The sequence below is a fragment of the Oryx dammah genome, unplaced genomic scaffold (genome assembly GCF_014754425.2).
Source record: "Oryx dammah isolate SB20612 unplaced genomic scaffold, SCBI_Odam_1.1 HiC_scaffold_10, whole genome shotgun sequence".
NCBI lineage: Eukaryota > Metazoa > Chordata > Mammalia > Artiodactyla > Bovidae > Oryx > Oryx dammah.
The window spans coordinates 16,625,967-16,647,050 of record NW_024070194.1 but is presented as its reverse complement, the minus strand read 5'-3'; the positions used below and the strand labels follow the sequence as shown (position 1 = coordinate 16,647,050).

Below are 21,084 nucleotides of genomic sequence, written 5' to 3'. Positions count from 1 at the left end.
CAACTCCCGGAGTTCACTCAAACTCACGTCCATCAAGTCGGTGGTGCCATCCAGCCATCTCATCCTCTGTCGTCCCCTTCTCCTCCTGCCCCAGGCCCCTCCCAGCATCAGAGTCTTTTCCAATGAGTCAACTCTTTGCATGAGGTGGCCAAAGTACTGGAGTTTCAGCTTTAGCATCATTCCTTCCAAAGAACACGCAGTACCGATCTCCTAACTATTAAATTGAGCTTAATTAGCTCAAAGTGACTTTGTTCCCTGTGGTTTCTGTATAAACGAGAACTTTTGTGAAGGGCTAACCTTTGTGTCTTGAAAAATTCTGTAACAAATAAAAGCCAACTATCTTGTAGGTCGGAGAAGGCAATGGCACCCCACTCCAGTACTCTTGCCTGGAAATCCCATGGATGGAGGAGCCTGGTGGGCTGCAGTCAGTGAGGTCGCTAAGAGTTGGACATGACTGGGTGATGTCACTTTCACATTTCACTTTCATGCATTGGAGAAGGAAATGGCAACCCACTCCAGTGTTCTCGCCTGGAGAATCCCAGGGATGGGGAGCCTGGTGGGCTGCCATCTATGGGGTCGCACAGAGTCAGACACGACTGAAGTGACTTAGCAGCAGCAGCATCTTGTAGGTGACTGTAACCCTGTATGTATAGAATCACTAAGGGCCTGAAAAATAATGACTTAGAGCTTTACTTCCTTTTGTAGTAGAAATTGTGCGCTATGGTGCTTTTTGGTCGGGGAATTTTTGCACACTTTTGGAATATTTGGTGTGTACTCCCTTCTACGTATTTTCCAGCTCTGAAATCCTGTGTTTCTTTTTTGTCTTTCTTAGCCCAACAGGGGCACAAAACGTCCCCGGGATGATGAAGAGGAAGAGCTGAAGATGCGTCGGAGACAAGCTGGTACTCGAGAGCGTGGCCGCTATCGGGAGGAGGAGATGACTGTGGTAGAAGAAGCAGATGATGACAAAAAACGGCTGCTTCAAATTATCGACAGAGAGGGTGAGGAGGAAGAGGAAGAGGTAAGGTGGCAGAGATGGGCTGGGGGCTGAGATGCTCAGCCTTGATGCAGTATCTGTAGAGCGTAATTTGGGATTAAATGCTTAGTTTCTCTGAGCTTCCCAGCTTAGTCTGTAAAATGGGGTTAAGAATATTCATTTCACAGTGTTGGTATGAAGGTTAAGTGGAGTTTGGAAGGCATTTTGCAAAGTGTGAAGAACATTACAGATAGAGTTTTTAAATTATTTTGGATTATGTATTGTAACAGAGGCCCAAACACTGAACTGTGAGGCCATTGGTATGGACTGAGGAGGATCACAGTGGTTTCCTAGCCCATACTGAGGGCACATAGAAGGCATTCATTTTTAAGCACAGTCAATAGTCTTTGAAAGAGGAATAGAATTTTATCAAACAAGTGGAAGAAGGGCCTTTCAGGCAGTTAAAACGGCCTTACCAAAGCAACCAAGTTGAAAAAATTACAGGAGGAGGTAAGGGATTGGGTGTTTATATGTGACTGAAAAAATGCTGTTTAGGGAAGGAGCTGGCCAAGCCTTTCTATTTGCTGTTCCTTAGGTGGCCTCAGGGCCTTTGCACTCGCTGCTGCCTCTGAACCTTTTCCCTTCTGTGCCCTCTTGAGAGTAATCATTCTCTTACTCTTGCACCACTTAATTCTGCATACTGTCTTCACAGCTCTTGCCATGATCTGAAATTCCTATCTGTTATTTTACTCATTTGTTGTCCTTTCCCCAACCTCCTCTGAAAACGGGGACTGGCTGGGTTTTGTTCACAGCTGTATCTCTAGCATTCCGAGCAATGCCTAGCTCTTGGTATAAGCCCTTAACTAATATTTATTGAATGAGTAAACGAATGAAGCTGAAAAGAATAGAGGTAAAATATCAGCGATTAAAAATCAAATGACCTTGCCTTTGTGTCTTTTGAAATCCTGAAGTGTTAACTTGTATATTATTTCACCCTGGCATTTTGTTCAATATGAATTATGGAAATAGATTCTTAAGAGCCAGCTGTTTTTTGGTTGCCTCAAAGACATGATGCTAAGTTTGGATTTAAAAAAATGAAGCTGGAGTGTGAATCTGAGAAGAAAAAAAAATTGATTCATATTCTGAAAAAGGTCTTTACTGTTATGACAGTAGCGCTCTCCTCATTAGGATTTGTACCAGTGCTAATCTGGGGGTCTGCCCCTAAAAGGTGGTGACACTTTGGAACTCTGTGGCGGGAGACAGTCCTGAATTTCCTCTCTGAGGACAGCAGTCCTGCCAGCCTTAGACAAACAGTGTGTGTAGCACATTTTCCCTCTCACCCTCCCTCCTCACTAGCTTCTGCTCAATCTGTTAGCCCTGCAGCAGCAGTTAATTGGCAGGTATAATTCCCGTGTCGGGCACTGCTGGTACTGGGGGATTAGGCTAGTAGCTGTCATGGGTAAATGGTTTCTAGCCTGGGAGACAGAAATGCAGTGTGGGACCAGCGCTTCCGTGAAGGGACAGGGAAAGAGAGATCGCTTTGTAAAAATGACACATGGAAGGCTGCAAGTCCAAGAGTTATTTTCTCTCTGCCACCGAAGTCCCATTTGATGAAAAACAAGTGATGTTTGCCCCTGTAAAGTCACGTGAACTTGTAAAATATGACTGTCCTTTTTGTGCTATATCACCAGCATTCATCTTTCTGAAATCTCCCTCTGGTTTCTGACGTTGAGCTATTGGAGATACTGCTGTGGCCGATGACTAAGACTGATAATTCAGTTTTCCCCCAGTGTTGGAGACAGATTAAAGGAGGGAAGGCCAAACCCTGGAGAGGCTAAGACTTTGGGAACCCTATGAGAGCTGTGTTATTAACACAAATAAAGTTTTCTTCTACAGGGTGGGCAGGATGTTAGCTAAGGGAAAGAAGAGCCATGGGTATTGAAGTTGCTTAAAAGTGATTTAACCCTTTCCTAGAAATTTAAATTATTTTTTTAGTTAAATCACAGTGATAAGTTGGGTACATTAACAGTTATGCTAAGAGTTACAGTAAGGGCCTCCCAGGTCATTCAATGATAAAGAATTCACCTGCAAAGCAGGTGACACAGGTTCAATCCCTGGGTCAGGAAGATCCCCTGGAGAGGGAAATGGCAACCCACTCCAGTATTCTTGCCTGGGAAGTCCCAGGGCTAGGGGAACCTGGCGGGGTACAGTCCATGGGGCCACTAAAGAGTCAGACATGACTTAACGACTAACCAAGCTACAACGGGTTGCAGTAATAGCTTACATTAGTATAGTAGTTTATAAAACAGATTTATGTGCTTCATGTCTTTAGGTCATCTGTATGACCTTGAAAGATACAGGTAATAGTTTCCCCCTCTCTGCTTGCCTTCCTTCCTTCCTTGGATGCCTCCTGTATGCCAGGCCCTATCCTGGGCACTGGAGAGTCAACAGTGAACAAGCGGACACGGGCCACCAACGGGGACTTGGGGTTGGTGAGATTACTAGGCCGAATCCTGCCAGACCATCCCTATATAGGTCATGTGAACAATTTGGAATTTTATTCAAAATGCAAGTGGATGAACTCACATATGAGGTAGAATCAATGAGACTTGGTGAGGGTTTGAAGATAATAAATTCAGCAAAGTAACATTGCTACGTGGGTAGTAAGTAGTGAAGCTACAGCTCTGAGTCCTGACTGGGCCAGAGCACTGACTTCAGTTTTTACCAAGTCAGGGAACTTCTCTTTAAAGCCATAGACACTGGGGAGCAGGTTGTGGGTGGGGAGGGTGGTTCCAACAGAGTACCTCAGGGTCCAGAAGTCATTGATTAAAAATCTAAGAAATGTGTCATGCCCAAATGAATGTTACAGGAATTTCCCATTTAAAAGTCAATATGTTAGAATCTAAATTTAATAAAATAATAGCTAACATTTTTGGGAACTTAAAAGAATTAGGAGATGATTCAGTGCTTTCCAAAAGGATCTATTTCTGGTTCTCTTAATGGCAGTTTCTTTCGGTGTGAGTTACGGTCAGTGACTACATAGCTGTGAAGCTAGGGGTTGGGAGAGTGTTAGAGAGGCAGAGTGAACTGCAGCACATTAAACTGGGAAATAAACTGAAGAAAAAGCATTTCCGAAATTTTAGTGTAGATTTTTTTTTTTTTTTGGAGGAAATGATTCTGTTGTCAAAAACTCATTTTATTTGCCTTTGTAGGTATTATTCCAGTATATGAGAAGTGAGAAATCTCTGTGGCCTGCTGGGGTTCTTTTATGCTTACTCTGAGCGAGGTTACTAAATTATTGTTGCTGTATCAGGATTCCAGGTCCCTGTTTGATTCCCTTCTCAGCAGCTAGGATGGGCTAGACACAGTAATGTATAAGAAATGTAATATAATGTATAAGAAACACAAAGCAGTGACTGTTGCTACTTAACAACCATTCTTATATTGTGTGTGTATGTGTGTGCTTAGTCACTCAGTTATGACCGACTCTTTGTGACACCATGGACAGTAGCCCACCAGGCTCCTCTCTCCAATACTGGAGTGGGTTGCCATTTCCTCCTCCAGGGGATCTTCCCAACCCAGGGATTGAACCCAGGTCTCCCACATTGCAGGCAGGTATACAAAAACAGGCTCTAAGTTGAATTTGACATGTGGACCACAGTTTGCTGATGCCTGGTGTGGGGAAAAGTTTGAGGGTCACTGTCACTGAATCAGGGTTTGACCTTGAACAAGTTCTTTTAAACCTCTGAAGGTTATCTTACTTGTATGAAAGAAGAGAACGATGAGATAAATATTAGGTAATATTCATTTACTACTGTTGCTTACTCCAAGGCCATACAGTATGCTCAAGAAGTATTTGTTGAATGAGTGAGTCTTTAACACCTTAAGCTGAACTTCCTGGGCTAAATGTGAGACACATAGAGTAATGATACTAAGTAGCACATGATGTAGACCCTTAACCCTCATTCTAATGGGGGTGGAGGGGAGTATGTGTGTATTGTACACTTAATCCAGAAAGGTGAGTGGCAGGTGGCATAGTAAAAGCCACGGGAAGGAAGTAGTGATTAGTGAATAAGAAACAATCCCTTTGGACTGAAATTGTTGTCTCTTTATACCAGGAGGAACCATTGGATGAAAGCTCAGTGAAGAAAATGATTCTGACATTTGAGAAAAGATCATACAAAAACCAAGAGTTGCGAATCAAGTTTCCAGACAATCCAGAGAAGTAAGGCTCCGATTTGCTGTTTTCTGCCTCTTCTCCTCTGAGATGTTCTGTTTGCTATTTTTTGTTTTGCTCTTTGTGTGTTTTGTCTGGTTTGCTTTCTGTGCTTTGGGTCGGGAGTCCCAGGATGACTCTCTGTTCGAGAAATCACTAGAAGTTCTCTCGGGACTCAGAATCAGTGGTACTCTCGGGTACACAGTAGGATCAGCAAGGGGAAAAGACACATCAGGCAGTTTGGAGACATTCATATACAGGCTTCCTGTGTTTTCTCCCGCGCCCGTGGGAGGGGTCAGCAGACAGGCTCCTTCTTCCAGAAATGCAATACATCATCGCGTGTGCCCTGTTTCTGTTAGGGAAGCCCATCTGGGACTGAGACCAGGATGTTTATTGAAGACAGACCATGGCATTCTCTGCCAGCAACAACTACTAAAATTGCAGACTCACAGACGGAAAGCAGATGTTCAGTGCCCCACATGAGCGAAGTAAGCTTATCACTTAGGAACTGTTTCAAAAGCCAGGTTCCCTGATGGAGCCTGGGACCTGTGTCCTCTTTTTTGCATTTCTCTTCAAGGTCCCTAGAAAACTGACCATGGCTGCCAGTAGTGATGGCTTTACTACTGAAAAAATGTCAAAGGCTTTGGGGTTAGATATGGGTGTGACTCCCACATGACCTCCAGTAAGTCAGGTCTTCTTTCTTAGCCGCAGGTGTCTCATCCGTATAAAGAAATTGTACCTACTTCACAGGGTTGTTGTGAGAAATAAATGAGAATAATGACAAGGGTTTAGCTCAGTATCCGGCGCATAGTAAGTGCTCATGAAATGATAGTTACCTGATTGCTCCTCAGTGCACTATGAAGTACTGTTATGAAGACTCTGATAACTTTCAATCAGTTTTGAATCCTAAGTAAGTAGATTTTCATATTTATACAGATTTTAATATCCTAAATCTCTCTTTCTCTCCCTTCCTCCCTTCCAGGACATATACTTTTAATGAATCTTAATATTGTCCCTAGGCAATGAGGAGTTGGGAGAAGGCAGTGGCAACCCACTCCAGTACTCTTGCCTGGAAAATCCCATGGACAGAGGAGCCTGCCAGGCTGCATTCCATGGGGTCACTAAGAGTCGGACACGACTGAGCGACTTCACTTTCACTTTTTACTTTCATGCATTGGAGAAGGAAATGGCCTGTTCTTGCCTGGAGAATCCCAGGGATGGGGGAGCCTGGTGGGCTGCCATCTATGGGGTCGCACAGAGTCAGACACAACTGGAGCGACTTAGCAGCAGCAGCAGTAGCAATGAGGAATTGAATAGTATAGTCTTTGCACTTAAGTTTAAAGGTTACTAGGGGACAAAGAACTCTGCTCAATGTTATGTGGCAGCCTGAATGGGAGGAGAGATTGGGGAGAATGGATACATGTATATGTATGGCTGAGTCCCTTTGCTGCCCCTTGAATCTGTGACATTGTTAATTGGCTATCAGTTCAGTTCAGTTCAGTCACTCAGTCGTGTCCAGCTGTTTGTGACCCCATGAATCACAGCACGCCAGCCATCCCTGTCCATCACCAACTCCCGGAGTTCACCCAAACTCATGTCCATCAGGTCAGTGATGCCATCCAGCCATCTCATCCTCTGTCATCCCCTTCTCCTCCTGCCCCCAATCCCTCCCAGCATCAGGGTCTTTTCCAATGAGTCAACTCTTCACATGAGGTGGCCAAAGTATTGGAGTTTCAGCCTCAGCATCAGTCCTTCCAATGAACACCCAGGACTGGTCTCCTTTAGGATGGACTGGTTGGATCTCCTTGCAGTCCAAGGGACTCTCAAGAGTCTTTTCAAACACGACAGTTCAAAAGCATCAGTTCTTCAGCGCTCAGCTTTCTTCACAGTCCAACTCTCACATTCATACATGAGAAACCATAGCCTTGACTAGATGGACCTTTGCTGGCAAAGTAATATCTCTGCTTTTCAATATGCTATCTAAGTTGGTGATAACTTTTCTTCCAAGGAGTAAGCATTTTTTAATTTCATGGCTGCAGTCACCATCTGCAGTGATTTTGGAGCCCAAAAAACAAAGTCTGACAGTGTTTCCACTGTTTCCCCATCTATTTCCCATGAAGTGATGGGACCAGATGCCATGATCTTCGTTTTCTGAATGTTGAGCTTTAAGCCAACTTTTTCACTCGCCTCTTTCACTTTCATCAAGAAGGTCTTTAGTTCTTCTTCACTTTCTGCCATAAGGATGGTGTCATCTGCATATCTGAGGTTATTGATATTTCTCCCGGCAATCTTGATTCCAGCTTGTGCTTCTTCCAGCCTAGCGTTTCTCATGATGTACTCTGCATATAAGTTAAATAAGCAGGGTGACAATATACAGCCTTGACATCCTCCTTTTTCTATTTGGAACCAGTCTGTTGTTCCATGTCCAGTGCTAACTGTTGCTTCCTGACCTGCATATAGGTTTCTGAAGAGGCAGGTCAGGTGGTCTGGTATTCCCATCTCTTTCAGGATTTTCCACTGTTTATTGTGATCCACACAGTGAATAGTTGGGGCTTATTGAGAGCTTCACAGAAGAAGTGGTATTTGAGCAGATTTTTATTTTAGTTAGGCCAAAAAGAACGGGGAAAGGCATGCCCGGCAGTGTGACCAGCAGGAACAGAGGCACAGGGGTATCAGAGGGCCTTCTATCCTCACGTCAACCTGGAAAGGCTGGTATCCACTGCATTCTCTCTGTACGGTAGATGAGGGGGTGGAGAGAGGAGAACCTGGTTACTGGACCTCAGGCCACAGCCCCCTTTGATGGTGGGAGTGGCTAGATCAGAGCTCAGCTTTCCCAGCGCCAGAGTCCCGTCAGGTTTTGTGCTGACCTCCACCATACGACATGGGCTTCCCTGATGGCTCAGTGGGAAAGAATCCACCTGCCAATGCAGAAGATGCAAGAGGTGCAGATTCGATCCCTGGATTGGGAAGATCCCCTGGAGGAGGAAATGGCAACCCACTCCAGTATTCTTGCCTGGAAAAATCCATGGACAACAGGCTACAGTCCCTAGGGTTGCAAAGAGTCGGATACGACTGAGCAACTAAGCACCCCCAGCACTACCATACAGCAGGAGTTATGCTTGTCATAGCACCATGTGTGTGTGTTTGATTATATAAGTAATATGCAAATAGGCTGTCATCATAAAAAATACCAACAGTGCATAAGTAGAATGAAAAATATGAAAAATGAAAGCTTTCTCTCCCTGCACTGACCCCCTTTCTATTCCCCTACTTAGAGAGAGCACCTGTGAACACGTCTGTGAGTATCCTTTTTCATTATTTTCTGTACACTAATTTACATATATATATAAGTATGCAAAAATTTTTTTCCCACCTAAGTCATACTATACTTATCTTGCACCTTTACTTTTTGGTCATGAAACAGAATATCTTTCAATGTTACTATATGCATATTTACCTTATGTTTTGTGGCTGTTTGCATAGTATTTTGTAGTTTGGAGATAACCATGATTTATTTGTTATGTTTTTATAGATGGACATTTGGTTATTTAATTTATTTTTTTTTTAGTCTGCCTTTTTTATTGAAGCATAGTTGATTTACAGTGTTATTTGTAGTACTGACTTTTATAAGTAATACCGTAGCGAACCTCTGTGTACATTTGTCTTGGTATCCGTGTGTTTCTCTGGGATACATATCTAAATATTGAATTCGCAGATTGAAGGCATGAGCATTTTAAACTTTGATGTGTGTGTGCGTGTGTGCTCAGTCGTGTCTAACTCTTTGTGATGCCATGGGCTGTAGCCCGCCAGGCTCTGTCCATGGGATTCTCCAGGCAAGAAGACGGGAGACAGTCCCTCCCCCAGGGGTTCATCCCAAGCCGGGGATCAAACCGGCATCTCCTGCATTTCCAGCACTGCAGGCAGGTCCGTTCCCACTGAGCCACCTGGGTGAGAGCTGCTGCCGAATTCTCCACTGTCTCCTTTAGTTCTTCCATCAGCAGCTCTCCTTCCCTGCACTCTGGCCCATAATGAATTTGATCTGCCTTCGCGTCTTTGCCGTTTGTTTCATTGTTATTTCTTTACTCAGTGGTCTTTCTGCATTCAGCTCTGTGCTCCTTTTAGGTGGCCTGTGTGCTGCTTGTCTCTGTAGTACCTAGCACGGCGCCCACCATACCGTAGGTACTCAGTAAGCATGAGAGGTCTTCCGTAGCTGATGTCATCTTTACTGTATCCCCTCTTCTTGGAACTTAAGGCTACATTATGAGGCAGCTATGCCGTAGATGGATGACATAGTAAACTGGAAATCTAAGAGCCTCAGTTTACTTCTTGAAATGCCAGTATTGCCTTTGCCCATTTGGTGGGTATACTTTAAAGCAATGGGTTTCTGCAGCTTTTGTTCACCATCTACATCTCAGGTACTACATGAATTCATTGTTACAATTCATGAACTGGTTTTAAGGAAATGTTATTTTATTTAAAAATATCAACAGTGTTTGTCATTCAGACACTATATATACTATTTTAGTTTTTAAATCTGAACATTTGCAAATTGAAATCATGCATAAAGAACTTTTTTTTTTTTTAATGTCCAAAAGCAGTCAGGAAACTACATTGTGTTTTAACCTTGAGTTCTTGAATTCTTACTGGTGCAGTGTCTTTTATAATTCTCCAGACCAGCGAGGTGCAATTAAGATGAAAATTGCTAGAGCATATTTGAATGAAACTTTCCGGTTGAGATCAGAAACATTCAAATTTATTTTCCCATATATGCAATTGTCATTTTGATTGCATACCAAAAAATGCCTCTCTTCATTTGGCTGCGTTTCAGATTCAATTGACAATTCTCCTTACGCAGCCTCTCCTCTGCTCTGCTCTGTGTGATCTTTCTCCCAAACATCACATAGAGTAGAGTGTGCTATTTCCCCAGTAAGTCCTTTAGTAGTTTTTCTCTTCATTTTTGCAGGGGCAGAATTATTTAGTTTAGTGGCCCTCAAATTTTTTAGTCTCAGGCATCTTTTGTACACATAAATTGTTGAGTACCCCAAAGTGCTTATCTTAGAAGATTCTAGAATATTTAAGCACACATATCATTAGCCATTAGAGCAGTGGTAGCATCACATGTTGTACAGTCCTCTGAAAAACTCCACTGTACACTCCCGAGAGAAAGAGAGTAAAAGAAGCAAATAATGTTTTGGAGTTATTCTAAAAATAGTTTTGATGTTATAGACCCCTGAAAAGATCCCCAGCCACCACCTACACTGACCCTGCAGTCTCAGGACCATGCTTTTAACCAAGTGAAGAAAGTACCGTGTTCTCTGTGCACTTATAGTTGGTTTTGTGATTGCAGGAGCATGCACTGGTTTCTGGTGCTTTTATAGTGTTTTTGAACACTGCTGGTCACTTGCTAAAATTCACTTTTGTGGTTGAAGGAGGACATCCTGCTGATATGAAGCAAATGTACATGAGCAGGCTAGTGGAATATTCTCTATCATACCAGATGGAATCAGTGACCCCATCTCAGCCTGGGGTACTGTTTTAATATGTTGCTCTATTGCTTTCCCATTGACCTCTAACTTGATCCTCTCCCCCAGCTGTGAGTCATCTGTTGCTGAAGGTATGCCTAATCCCTAGACAGCCGTCTGCAAATACTGTAGCGTGTGCTTAAAAATGAGTCAGCTTGTACTTCTGTCAGCAAAAAGAGAATTTTCTTTGTTATAGCATAGCAAACTTGATGGAATCTAGATTCTTTGATTGCCTACTATCTACCAACAATTGTTAGGAACTTTTTAAAATCTCTGTTAATCCTCACTTTAACTCAGAGAGAAAGATGAAGGAAGTTGAGTTTTAGAAGTAGGTTAGTCGCTAAGAGTTGGACACAACTGAGCGACTTCACTTTCACTTTTCACTTTCATGCATTGGAGAAAGAAATGGCAACCCACTCCAGTGTTCTTGCCTGGAGAATCCCAGGGACGGGGGAGCCTGGTGGGCTGCCGTCTATGGGGTCTCACAGAGTCGGACACGACTGAAGTGACTTAGCAGCAGTAGCAGCAGTTAATATTCTGTCTCCCCTGACAAGGTTGGAGTCTGGTGCTCTGCGTTCCAGGGGCAGTTTTCTTGGGCAGTGCTGGATATTCTTGCTACTAATTGGATGCAATAGATTATTTATATTTGTGCTAGGGTAGGAGTTCAGCGAGGACAGCAACTGGGATTATTATCTGTTATATGGACACCTAGTATGTGCCCATAAATACTTAGTCAGTCAGTCAGTTCAGTCGCTCAGTCGTGTCCAACTCTTTGCGACCCCATGAATCGCAGCACGCCAGGCCTCCCTGTCCATCACCAACTCCCGGAGTTCACTCAAATTCACGTCCATCGAGTCAGTGATGCCATCCAGCCATCTCATCCTCTGTCGGCCCCTTCTCCTCCTGCCCCCAATCCCTTCCAGCATCAAAGTTTTTTCCAGTGAGTCAACTCTTCGCATGAGGTGGCCAAAGTACTGGAGTTTCAGCTTTAGCATCATTCCTTCCAAAGAAGTAACAAACTGCTAATGGTTACACAGGCTGGATGTGACCCAGGTCAATCTCATTCCCAAGTCCAGGCATGTCTCACCGTATCATGCTACTCTTGTAACATGGGACCCCAGTGGTATTTTTATGCTATATCCCTGTTCACAGTTGACTTTCTGCTGGTTTTATTTTGTTTTGATAATTTTCTGTTTCTAAACTTAAAGATACTTGGTTAGGATTGCATATTTGAAAGAGGAATTTCAAAGTTGGAAGGGACTGGAAAGTACAAGTCTATTTCTCCCTTCTAATGTTTGATTTTTTAAAATATCACCCTTTATTAATTACCCCCAGTGACAAGGGTATAACTTTACAAAGAAACCTATTTCATCATTTGGCAGCTCTGACTCTTAAGATTTCAACTCAGAATGAAAAACAGTTTCAACAGATCCCACTCCTTATGATTTCAGTTGCTCCCCCAAGTTATTTAGTTTCCGTAACTCCACTCCAGTATTCTGGCCTGGAGAATCCCATGGACTGTGTAGTCCATGGGGTCGCAAAGAATTGGATATGACTGAGCGACTTTCACTTTCACTTTCATCCCTCACAAAGTAGATTCCCATAACAGATGTAACAAACTTTTAGGCCATCTAGTCAGCATAACTCTTTCTTGTTGTCTTCTTTTAAGCAGCCTAAAACCACGGTAGCATTTGAGGCAGCAATTTTCCACTTCTCCCTTTGACAGGCACCTTCGGAATTTCTGCAGTGGACAGGGAGTGTGTCTAGTGCTAGGTGTCCAGAGAGGACTGAGAAGTAGTCTGTGTCCTGGCAGAGCTGTCTCGTGGTCAGATTTGTATTGTGATTACTGTTGACCTAAAATCATCAAGTCCTTTCCACACATGTCCACTTACTATCAACAGAGGCGCCTGGTGGACTACAATCCATGGGATTGCAGAGTCGGACACGACTGAGTGACTTTCACTTTTTTCCACTTTTTATACTGTCTTTCCTGATCCATGTATCCTTGCCTTCTTGGTTCAGTGCATTCTCCATGTGGATCCTAGGTAATTTTCCTCCTATGAGATTTGGCCCGTCATCATTGCCTGTCAGGAACTTTCTGAATTGATTCTGTCAGCTGCTGTGTTCACTGTAAGCTTTGTGTTATATGACATTTGTTAAGTTTGCCTTTTATGTATCTTCACCTGAGTCGTGGGTCAAAAAATAACAGTAAAATACTTAAACAGACTTAAGGATGGAGCCCTGAAGGGTACCACCAGAAGCCTCTCTCCAGGCTGACATTCAATCATTGATTATCACTCAAGTCCCCCGATCACTTCCTTGTATTCAGCATGATTTGTTTATTACTAGTTGCTGCCCAGTCTCCCTTGCTAATCCTTCCTGGTGAGCTGTAAAAATCTTTTGTCAAGTTACTCTCAAGAAATCGGATTTTTTAAAAAAAATTATCCACGTAAGGCAAAGAAGCCTTAGAGGTTTGCTGAGCCCATTAGATTCAAAGATTATATAGATCTACTGCCCTATAGAACATTTGAATTCTGCACCAGCTCTTCCAAGTCATGATTCTGATTTGGCTTCCACACTTGAAGTGATGGGGAGCTAGTGATTTAAAAGGTAATCTGTTTGTAAGCACTGTGGAAGGAGACTTTTTTAGAAAAAGTGGTATCGGGGGGCCTTGACAAAAATAATTTTAAAATTTACTTGGAATAATAAACAGTTGAGGACAGACAGGGAGCATTTAAAAAGAAGGCTAGTATGGGAGTGTTTTGCAGTAACAGACATGAAATATACTGTAACACTATGGAAGTGTGGTCCTGGCTCAGGAATTTGCAGACAAATCAATGAAATGGAGTGAAAAGCCCATAAACAGATTAGAGTATGCATTAAAATTTAGTGTATGATAGAGGTGGCATTTCTTCAAATCTGTGGATAAAAGATAGATTATGGTACTGGGGCAATGGGCCAGACATTTGCAGAAATAAAGTTAGATCTTTGCCCTATATTATGCTCTGAAATAAATCTTAGTTTTATTACTCTTAAACATTTAAAAATGTATAAATATAAAAGTACACCATAAAATATATCTGATCTTAGCATAGAGAAAACCTTGCTCAGAATACATGTAAAATAGAATTCGTGAGGCAAAAATTTCCCTAATTAAAAACCTTTATGTCTAAAAGCACAATATACAAATTAAAGGGCAAATATTTTTCTCTCTTTTTTTTTGCAATGTATGACAGAGGTTAATTTCTTTAATATATAGAGTACTTATAAATCAATAAATAAGATGAACACCCTGATAGAAAAATGGGCAAAGAAGAAATACAGTAGCTAGTAAACAGTAATTGAATTTTAACCATTGTGGTATCAGAAATGTAAAATATTAAAAAGCTGCATTTCCCATCTCAAATTGGAGATTTTAAATAGATGATACTTTTTTTGAAGAGGATGAGGGGGAACAAACTTATACACTGTTGGTGCCTTTCTGGCAGGATATATCAAAACCTGTTAAGTTATACATACTCTTTGACTTGGTACTTTTCCTTCCTGGGAGTTATCTTAACACAAAACTATGAACACATGTGTCTTAGTATCATTTGGTGTCATTGAAACTCTGTGTTGAGAAGGATTCTGAAGTCTTGTCTGGGCTCAGTAGAGGCGATGCTGTGCTCAGTGTGGGATTTTGCCCTGGGAGAAGAAGGACTGGGAGGTGTGCTGGACACTGACTTGTCCTGTTGTGGAATATTTAACGATAAGAGGAATTGTTCAGCCTCTGCTGACAACAATAAGCAAAAATTGTACTTAGAACTGTATACTGTGTAGGCTACTTTTGGGTAGGGGGAAGGCCAAGAGTTGAGAACAATGACTTAAACTTACCAGAGTATTATCAGTGGTTATTTCTGGTTAATAAGGTTATAAATATTTACTTTTACTTTTCTTTATTTTTGCCCTTTTTAAGATCTCTGTTTACTTTTTGAGTGCTTATCTTTCCCCAGTTTTTTATGAAAAGCAATGTTTTATCGTCAGAAAAAATATATATATATAAATGTTATGGTTAAAAATAGTAATGGAGAGAATCAGTGGTAAGATACTGTATAAAATATGGACATGTTTTTAAAAATGATAGTCTCTAGATTTTGTCCTTGCACAGTCTCCCGAGTTCTGGAGAGATGGTGTTTGCCCAGCTCCTTGGTATCTTTTAGTTGATGAGTCGAATGACTTCAAGAATCCCTGCTTGTGTTCCTTTTCTTTAGCAGGCATCTATGGATATGTAGAGGCAAAAGATCTAATTTCTGATTTATTTGGTGTGTTGTATTTATTTTTTATTAAACTCTTTATTTTGTATTGGAGGATAGCTGAATAACAATGTTGTGGTGGTTTCAGGTGAACAACAAAGGGACTCAGCCATACATATACATGTATCCATTCTTATAATTCCTGTTTTTAAGCAGCGTACATCCTAGAAGGGAAGGTAGACATATTATAAATAATAATTGTAGTAATGGACATGAGAGCAAACATTTTAAAGTGCTTTGTGTGTGTTTTTTCGTTAACTTTTTACAGTAGCCTGTGAGATAGGTAACTTTATTATTCCATTTATTATACAGATAAAGAAACTGAGGCATAGAGAGGCTAAGTAAGTGGGTTAGTGAGGTTCAGAGCCAGGCTGTCTGGCTCCAGAGTCTGTTTAACCACTGATTCCTCTCAGTCAGGTGTTGTTCAGTTGCTCTACATGGATTCCTCATTGTCTTCTCAGAACAAACTTTCCTGTCCTGCTCATCAAAGGCTTAGTGGGCGTTTCTTCAATGTCAGACACTTGGGAAGGGCATGCAGGGCTGAATGCAAAGCAGTTCTGTCTTAGTGCCGTGGGGTTGGTTGGCCGAAAGGTACAGGTGTGGAAATGTGAGTGAAGTATTATGCTACTTAAGGTATGGGGTTATGGAATGCCAGACTTTACCTGCTTTACTTTGGGATGTTCTTCTTCATCAGCTCATTGGAAAGGGGGTGGGGAGGGGAAGGTATTTCTGGATGGCAGCAGAATCTGTATTTTCCTTTGGATAAGGGGGATAATTGGACCTTGATCTGAAGTGACAGGAAAGAGAAGTCCTTTTTAGATTAGCAAGATGACTACCTTCAGGGCAACAAAGTGAATTGCCATTCCAAGGAGTAATGGTAACTAATCTACAGAACTGGTGGGCAGATAGATCACTGAATGCGGCAGAATGCTTTCAGAGCCTCTGAAAGGGATGTGACTGCAAGGGTAAGGGGAACCCTGTAACGAGATCTGAATCCAAAATTGATTTTTGTAATGAGGAAATCGATTTCCCAAGGAAATTGTGTGACACTATGATGTTTGGATGAGCATTCTTCTTGGTTGGTCTGTTGAAGATGCTTTGACAGATTGTCTCTCTGTCTGGATTATGTTGCTGTCTGTTCCTCACTACTGATTGTACCCCTTCCCCTGCAATGACACTGTCTTGTTTTTCCTTCCTAGGTTTATGGAATCCGAGCTGGACCTCAATGATATCATTCAGGAGATGCACGTGGTGGCCACCATGCCAGACCTATACCACCTTCTGGTAGAGCTGAACGCTGTTCAGTCTCTTCTCGGGCTGCTTGGGCATGATAATACAGATATCCTTTCAAATCTGTCCTCAGTAGGAAGGCGGACGGATGTGGTGGGGGAGTGCTGTTTACTCTCTTCTCCTGTTTGTCTCTGCTGATGTCTGCTGTCACGTCTGGTGGTCTATTTCCATTCTAATTATCTCCCTTCTTGTAACACACGCTGCTTTTTACTCATTTGGAAGTCTGGTTTTTAATCTACGAATAAATCTTGGGCAACCCTTAATTGTCCTATTTGCTGTTATTAGTATTAGAATTCATCGTGATGTATCTGTTCTTATATTAACAGCATTAATTTTTCAGGATCTTGATCTGGGGGCCCATTATATAGGCAAGACCAGACAGGATTTGCATCTGTTGATCTAGACATCATTTTGTTAACAGATGGTCCAGTGGAGCCGAGCCTAGAGGAGACCATGAACCTTCCTTTAGTTTCACATTTATTGTCCAGGAAGGCAGGGATTTTTATCTACTTTGTCAACTGCTATATTCCCAGTCCCTCTAAAAAGGACTGAGTGCACATAACATTTAATGTTTATTAACTGAGCATTAGACATAAATAGGCAATTTAGGTTTGACTCCCAGTTTTATTTCTAGTATGAAATTTGGTGCCATCCCCCCAACCCCCACCCTTAGTATTCTCGTCTGCAAAAGTAGATGAATTATGTCACTGGGACATAACCAGATTTGGGTGCCTTAAGGTCTAACAGTCTTAAGGGCATAGAACATTAAATCATTGAAGGATCTAAAAATTGTGAATTTAGTTTCTCAGTTTGTTTTCAAGACTTAAATGCTATAGACTGTTTTGTGGGTATGATACTGTGTATATTCATGGATGGCATTTAAAAAAATATATATGTGTGTGTGTGTGTGTGCTCACCCAGTCGTGTCTGAATCTTTGTGACCCCCCTGGGCTGTAGCCCACCAGGCTCCTCTGTGTTGTTGTTCAGTTGCTCAGTCTGTCTGACTGTTTGAGACCCCATGAACTGAGGCGCTCCAGGCTTCCCTATCCTTCATTGTTTCTCTGAGTTTGCTCAAACTCATGTCCTATCCTCTGTGTGTGTGTGTGTGTGTGTGTATAAACATTTGCCTTTCAGTGTTGAGAGGATTAAAGGAGTTCATATGAGTGCTAAGCAATTTCTGATACTTAGTAGGTATTTAGTAAATGTTGCTTTTAACTGAAGCTGAATCATGACTTCCAAAACCTTTCTATACTTTGTCTTTGTTATCAGATTCGAAACCGCTTTAGTGGAAAAGGTTTTTGATGTGCCTGTGGTCGTGGTCATGGTCATTAAAGCAAATTCTCTTCCAGGAGTTGTTCTGTTTGAATCCAGATTTCCGAAGGTAAGAGACAAATGTAGTTAGTCTGCTTGAGTGATATTCATGGGAGATCTGCTGCTGCTTCATGTTATTTTCATCTTTCTGGTAATCTCTCTCCTGAGAGCATGTCTGACTAGGTTCTTTCCTGCCTGATAATTCTCATAGAAATAAATCAGTGAATAATTTTAACTCAGGCTTCTTGAAGGGTGATCTTAAGCCGTTTCTGATACTTCATGTAATGTTAGACAGTCTGGAGAATCTCTCTGTCAGTATCCGGATTGATGCGATTATTCCCCAGGTTTCACTGGGCGGTTCTGGGTGGTATGAGAACCCCAGTCAGTTAGCTTATTTGGGGTGAGCTCGATATGGGTCTTGTGAATTCATTTGAGAAGCATGGCTCTGAGTGCTTATCAGGCACTGTGCTCAACCCCCTGGAACCGCAGGCTGCAGTGATGCTCAAGCAGCATCCATCAGTAAACATAGTGGATATCTAGCATAAGTCCTGTTTAGGATACTGGACTTCAGGATACCTATTTAAGGTAACTGGCCCTCCCAGAATTAGAAACCAAGAGTTCTAATTGTGACTTCACATTTCAGCTTAACTACAGAAGGGTAGATTTTCAGAATCCAAATGGACTTTAGAGATGACTTCGTCCAGAGCCTTATTTGTTTAGTTAGTAATATGCCTGAGGTCCAGATGTTGAACCACTGGCTGTTGCGGTAGAGGCTGGCACTCCAAGCCCCTGGTTTCCAGGCCAGGGTCCTCTTCTAGTGCACCCTGAGTCTTTCCCTGTGCAATTCACTACATCCCTGACAGAGTTGCAGTGTCACCCATTACCTTGGGTACTGATACAGCCATCACCTGTTTTGTTTCTGGAAATACAACTCTGATTTCTTTTTTCTGTTCCTGCCAACTCAAAATAATAGTGGCAGCTTTCTGAAAATACTGACATATTGCTGATTCACCAGCCTGGTTCCTGCTGGGGAGAAGACTGACGCAAGAAGTGTGCTCGACACGGCATACTTGGGAAAGGCAAGGGCACAGATGTTCCAAGTTGTTAAGTTCTGGTCTTTAAAAAGAAAAAAAAAAAAAAAAAAAACCAAGTCCCCCTGTAATAACTTTGACAGACTGCCATTTCCCTCCTGTTTTCTCAAAGCTAAACTGTTTTTTCCCTTCTTGCTGCTAACCTTCACCCTGCTGCCCTAATGATATTTTTTAAAATCTGATTTTTTAATTATGCCCTACATCAAATTTAAAGTGCACTTGAAATTTTTAAAATTACCTAATTTTAATCAGATGCAGCAACTAGGGTAAATGTCATCCTCCTCCTAGTACCATTTTTCTTGAGTGTGGTTTCAGGGAAGGGTCAGCCCTCTTGACTTGCATCTAACACATTCTCGATCTGTTGGAGCGTTGATCTCCCAGTGGCTTTGCACTCTGTTTCTTGTCTTATCTGTGATCTATAATGGAAATTTTTCTTCAGGAAACGGTTGTTAACAATTTACTGTTGTACAGCTGTAACTGCCCAAAACACCTTACCATGAATAAACAATTTCGTGGCAGTCGTGACTTAAATTTTTAATCTCTTTTAACTCTTCATTTATCAACCACAGCCATACATGGCTGGTTATGTTCCCAGCAAGCACAGGTCATTTTTGCTTTGTCCTTTTCTGCGAAAACATAAACTATAGGGATTTTAATTGGATCAGAGGCTGGTCTGTTGTAACCTTAAGAGGCAGAGGATGTGAGAAAACAGCTTGTGCCTCGTCCTTTCAACCGTGAGAAGCCGCTTCAGAGTTTATTCTGGCGCTCTGCATCACTGCTGCTGGGGAGGGCTTGTCAGTGCTTCTGGGCCTCATCTCCCCGCCTTGAGAGGCTGGAGCTCAGCCGTCAGTTGGCTGCGGAGAGGAATTCTGGTCTGTGAAGAGCACCTCTGGGGGTGCGGGGGAGAGGGAGGGCACACCCTTCACGCAATATTGAAGAGTCACTCTGAATGTATTAGGAGGGAACACGAGGTGGGATCCAACAGCTGTTGCCTTTCAGAAATCGGGCTTTTAAAAACAAATTTTCCTTTAAAGTAAATCATTTAAACATGTTTAGAGCCCTTTTTGGTGAACCTTTGGAGTGTTTCTACAGAAAAATGAAATCAAAGGTACATTTAAAGATATCAGTATTTTTTAATGTAGTGCTAAACAATCAGTTCTGTGGCCCAGGTTTACTCAATTTGCCTAAAGGAACGAGGAGGACTAAAACAAGAGGAAGATAGAACCCCAGATGATGGCTACCTCTGCTGCTATCACCAAAAGAAAAAAAAAATATCTAGGCACGAAATCCATAAATATCTGATTTTTGCATGTCATCTGCTGTGTTCTCAACTTGAGGGACGAGTCAGTGGAATCCTTTCTAAAGTCCTATGGCAGATCATGCCATTTACTGGGTTCCTCCTTTGTATGATAAGCCCTGTTGGGTGCTATTAGGGTGGCAAGAAATAATTACTCCAGTTGATAGCAAAAACACTCACCTTGCTGTGTGGTAAGTACCCTTGGAGTGTTTTGCACAGAAAATACCACTGGAGTTCTGAAAAACACACATCATCTCTGGCTTGGCAGTGATTAGAGAACTGGGCGTTGGAGATGCATAAGCTTTTGATAGATTAGGGATTAGGATGCGTTTCAAGTGTATTTTTACAGTGTCTTCCTTGGCAATGGAGATTGCCATTCCTCACGTGCTGGGAGCTGATGTACCCGTGTAGTCACCTCAGACTTACATGGATATCAGGTCCATGGCTTTATTTATTTTTAGAGTCATGGCAACTGCCCCCATCTAAATACCCTCTTCTTTAATTTAAAAACTATTGAGTAATCTAAATTTAAAAAAAAAAAATTTTTTTCAAATCTGCTTTCTCTTCACCAATTTGTGATTCAGAAAAATGAGGTCTCATTGTACTTCTGAGTGAACTTCTCAGGTGGTGCTAGTGGTTAAGAACCCACTTGCCAATGGAGAAGACATAGAGCTGTGGGTTCCATCCTTGAATCAGGAAGATCCCCTGGAGGAGGGCATGGCAACCCACTCCAGTATTCTTGCCTGGAGAATATCACCAACAGAGGAGCCTGGCAGGCTACGGCCCACTAGGTCGCAAAGAGTCAGACATGACTGCAGCCACGTAGCACTCAGCGCACATTGTACTGTTGACTCAGGGCATCAGTACAGTGGGTTGTGTGCTCCTGCGCAGGAAGGGGGGGTTTCGTTTTGTTAGTTGCAGCGTGGATTATTGGTGCTGATGGGGCAGTGCTACTTTGTCTGAAATAGGGAGTGGTTGTTAGCACTATTTTTTTCTAAATTACTGCTTAGTTTTCTCAGACCCTAGTAAGCCAGGAAACTTGCGTGAAGTTGTCCCGTTGGATTTTGTGAAAAATTGCTGTGGGAACTG

At 42.2% G+C, this 21,084-nt stretch overlaps 1 protein-coding gene across 2 annotated transcripts in view; it reads left to right on the top strand.

Moving 5' to 3' along the window:
• Positions 1-21,084, top strand: part of CTNNBL1 (catenin beta like 1) — a 161,561-nt gene that overhangs the window by 31,649 nt on the left and 108,828 nt on the right. For both annotated transcript variants that reach the window (XM_040247338.1, XM_040247337.1), the window contains exons 2-4: positions 833-1,021; positions 5,095-5,201; positions 16,206-16,345. In XM_040247338.1, the coding sequence (XP_040103272.1) occupies positions 833-1,021; positions 5,095-5,201; positions 16,206-16,345 (436 nt within the window). The remainder of the gene's footprint in view (positions 1-832; positions 1,022-5,094; positions 5,202-16,205; positions 16,346-21,084) is intronic.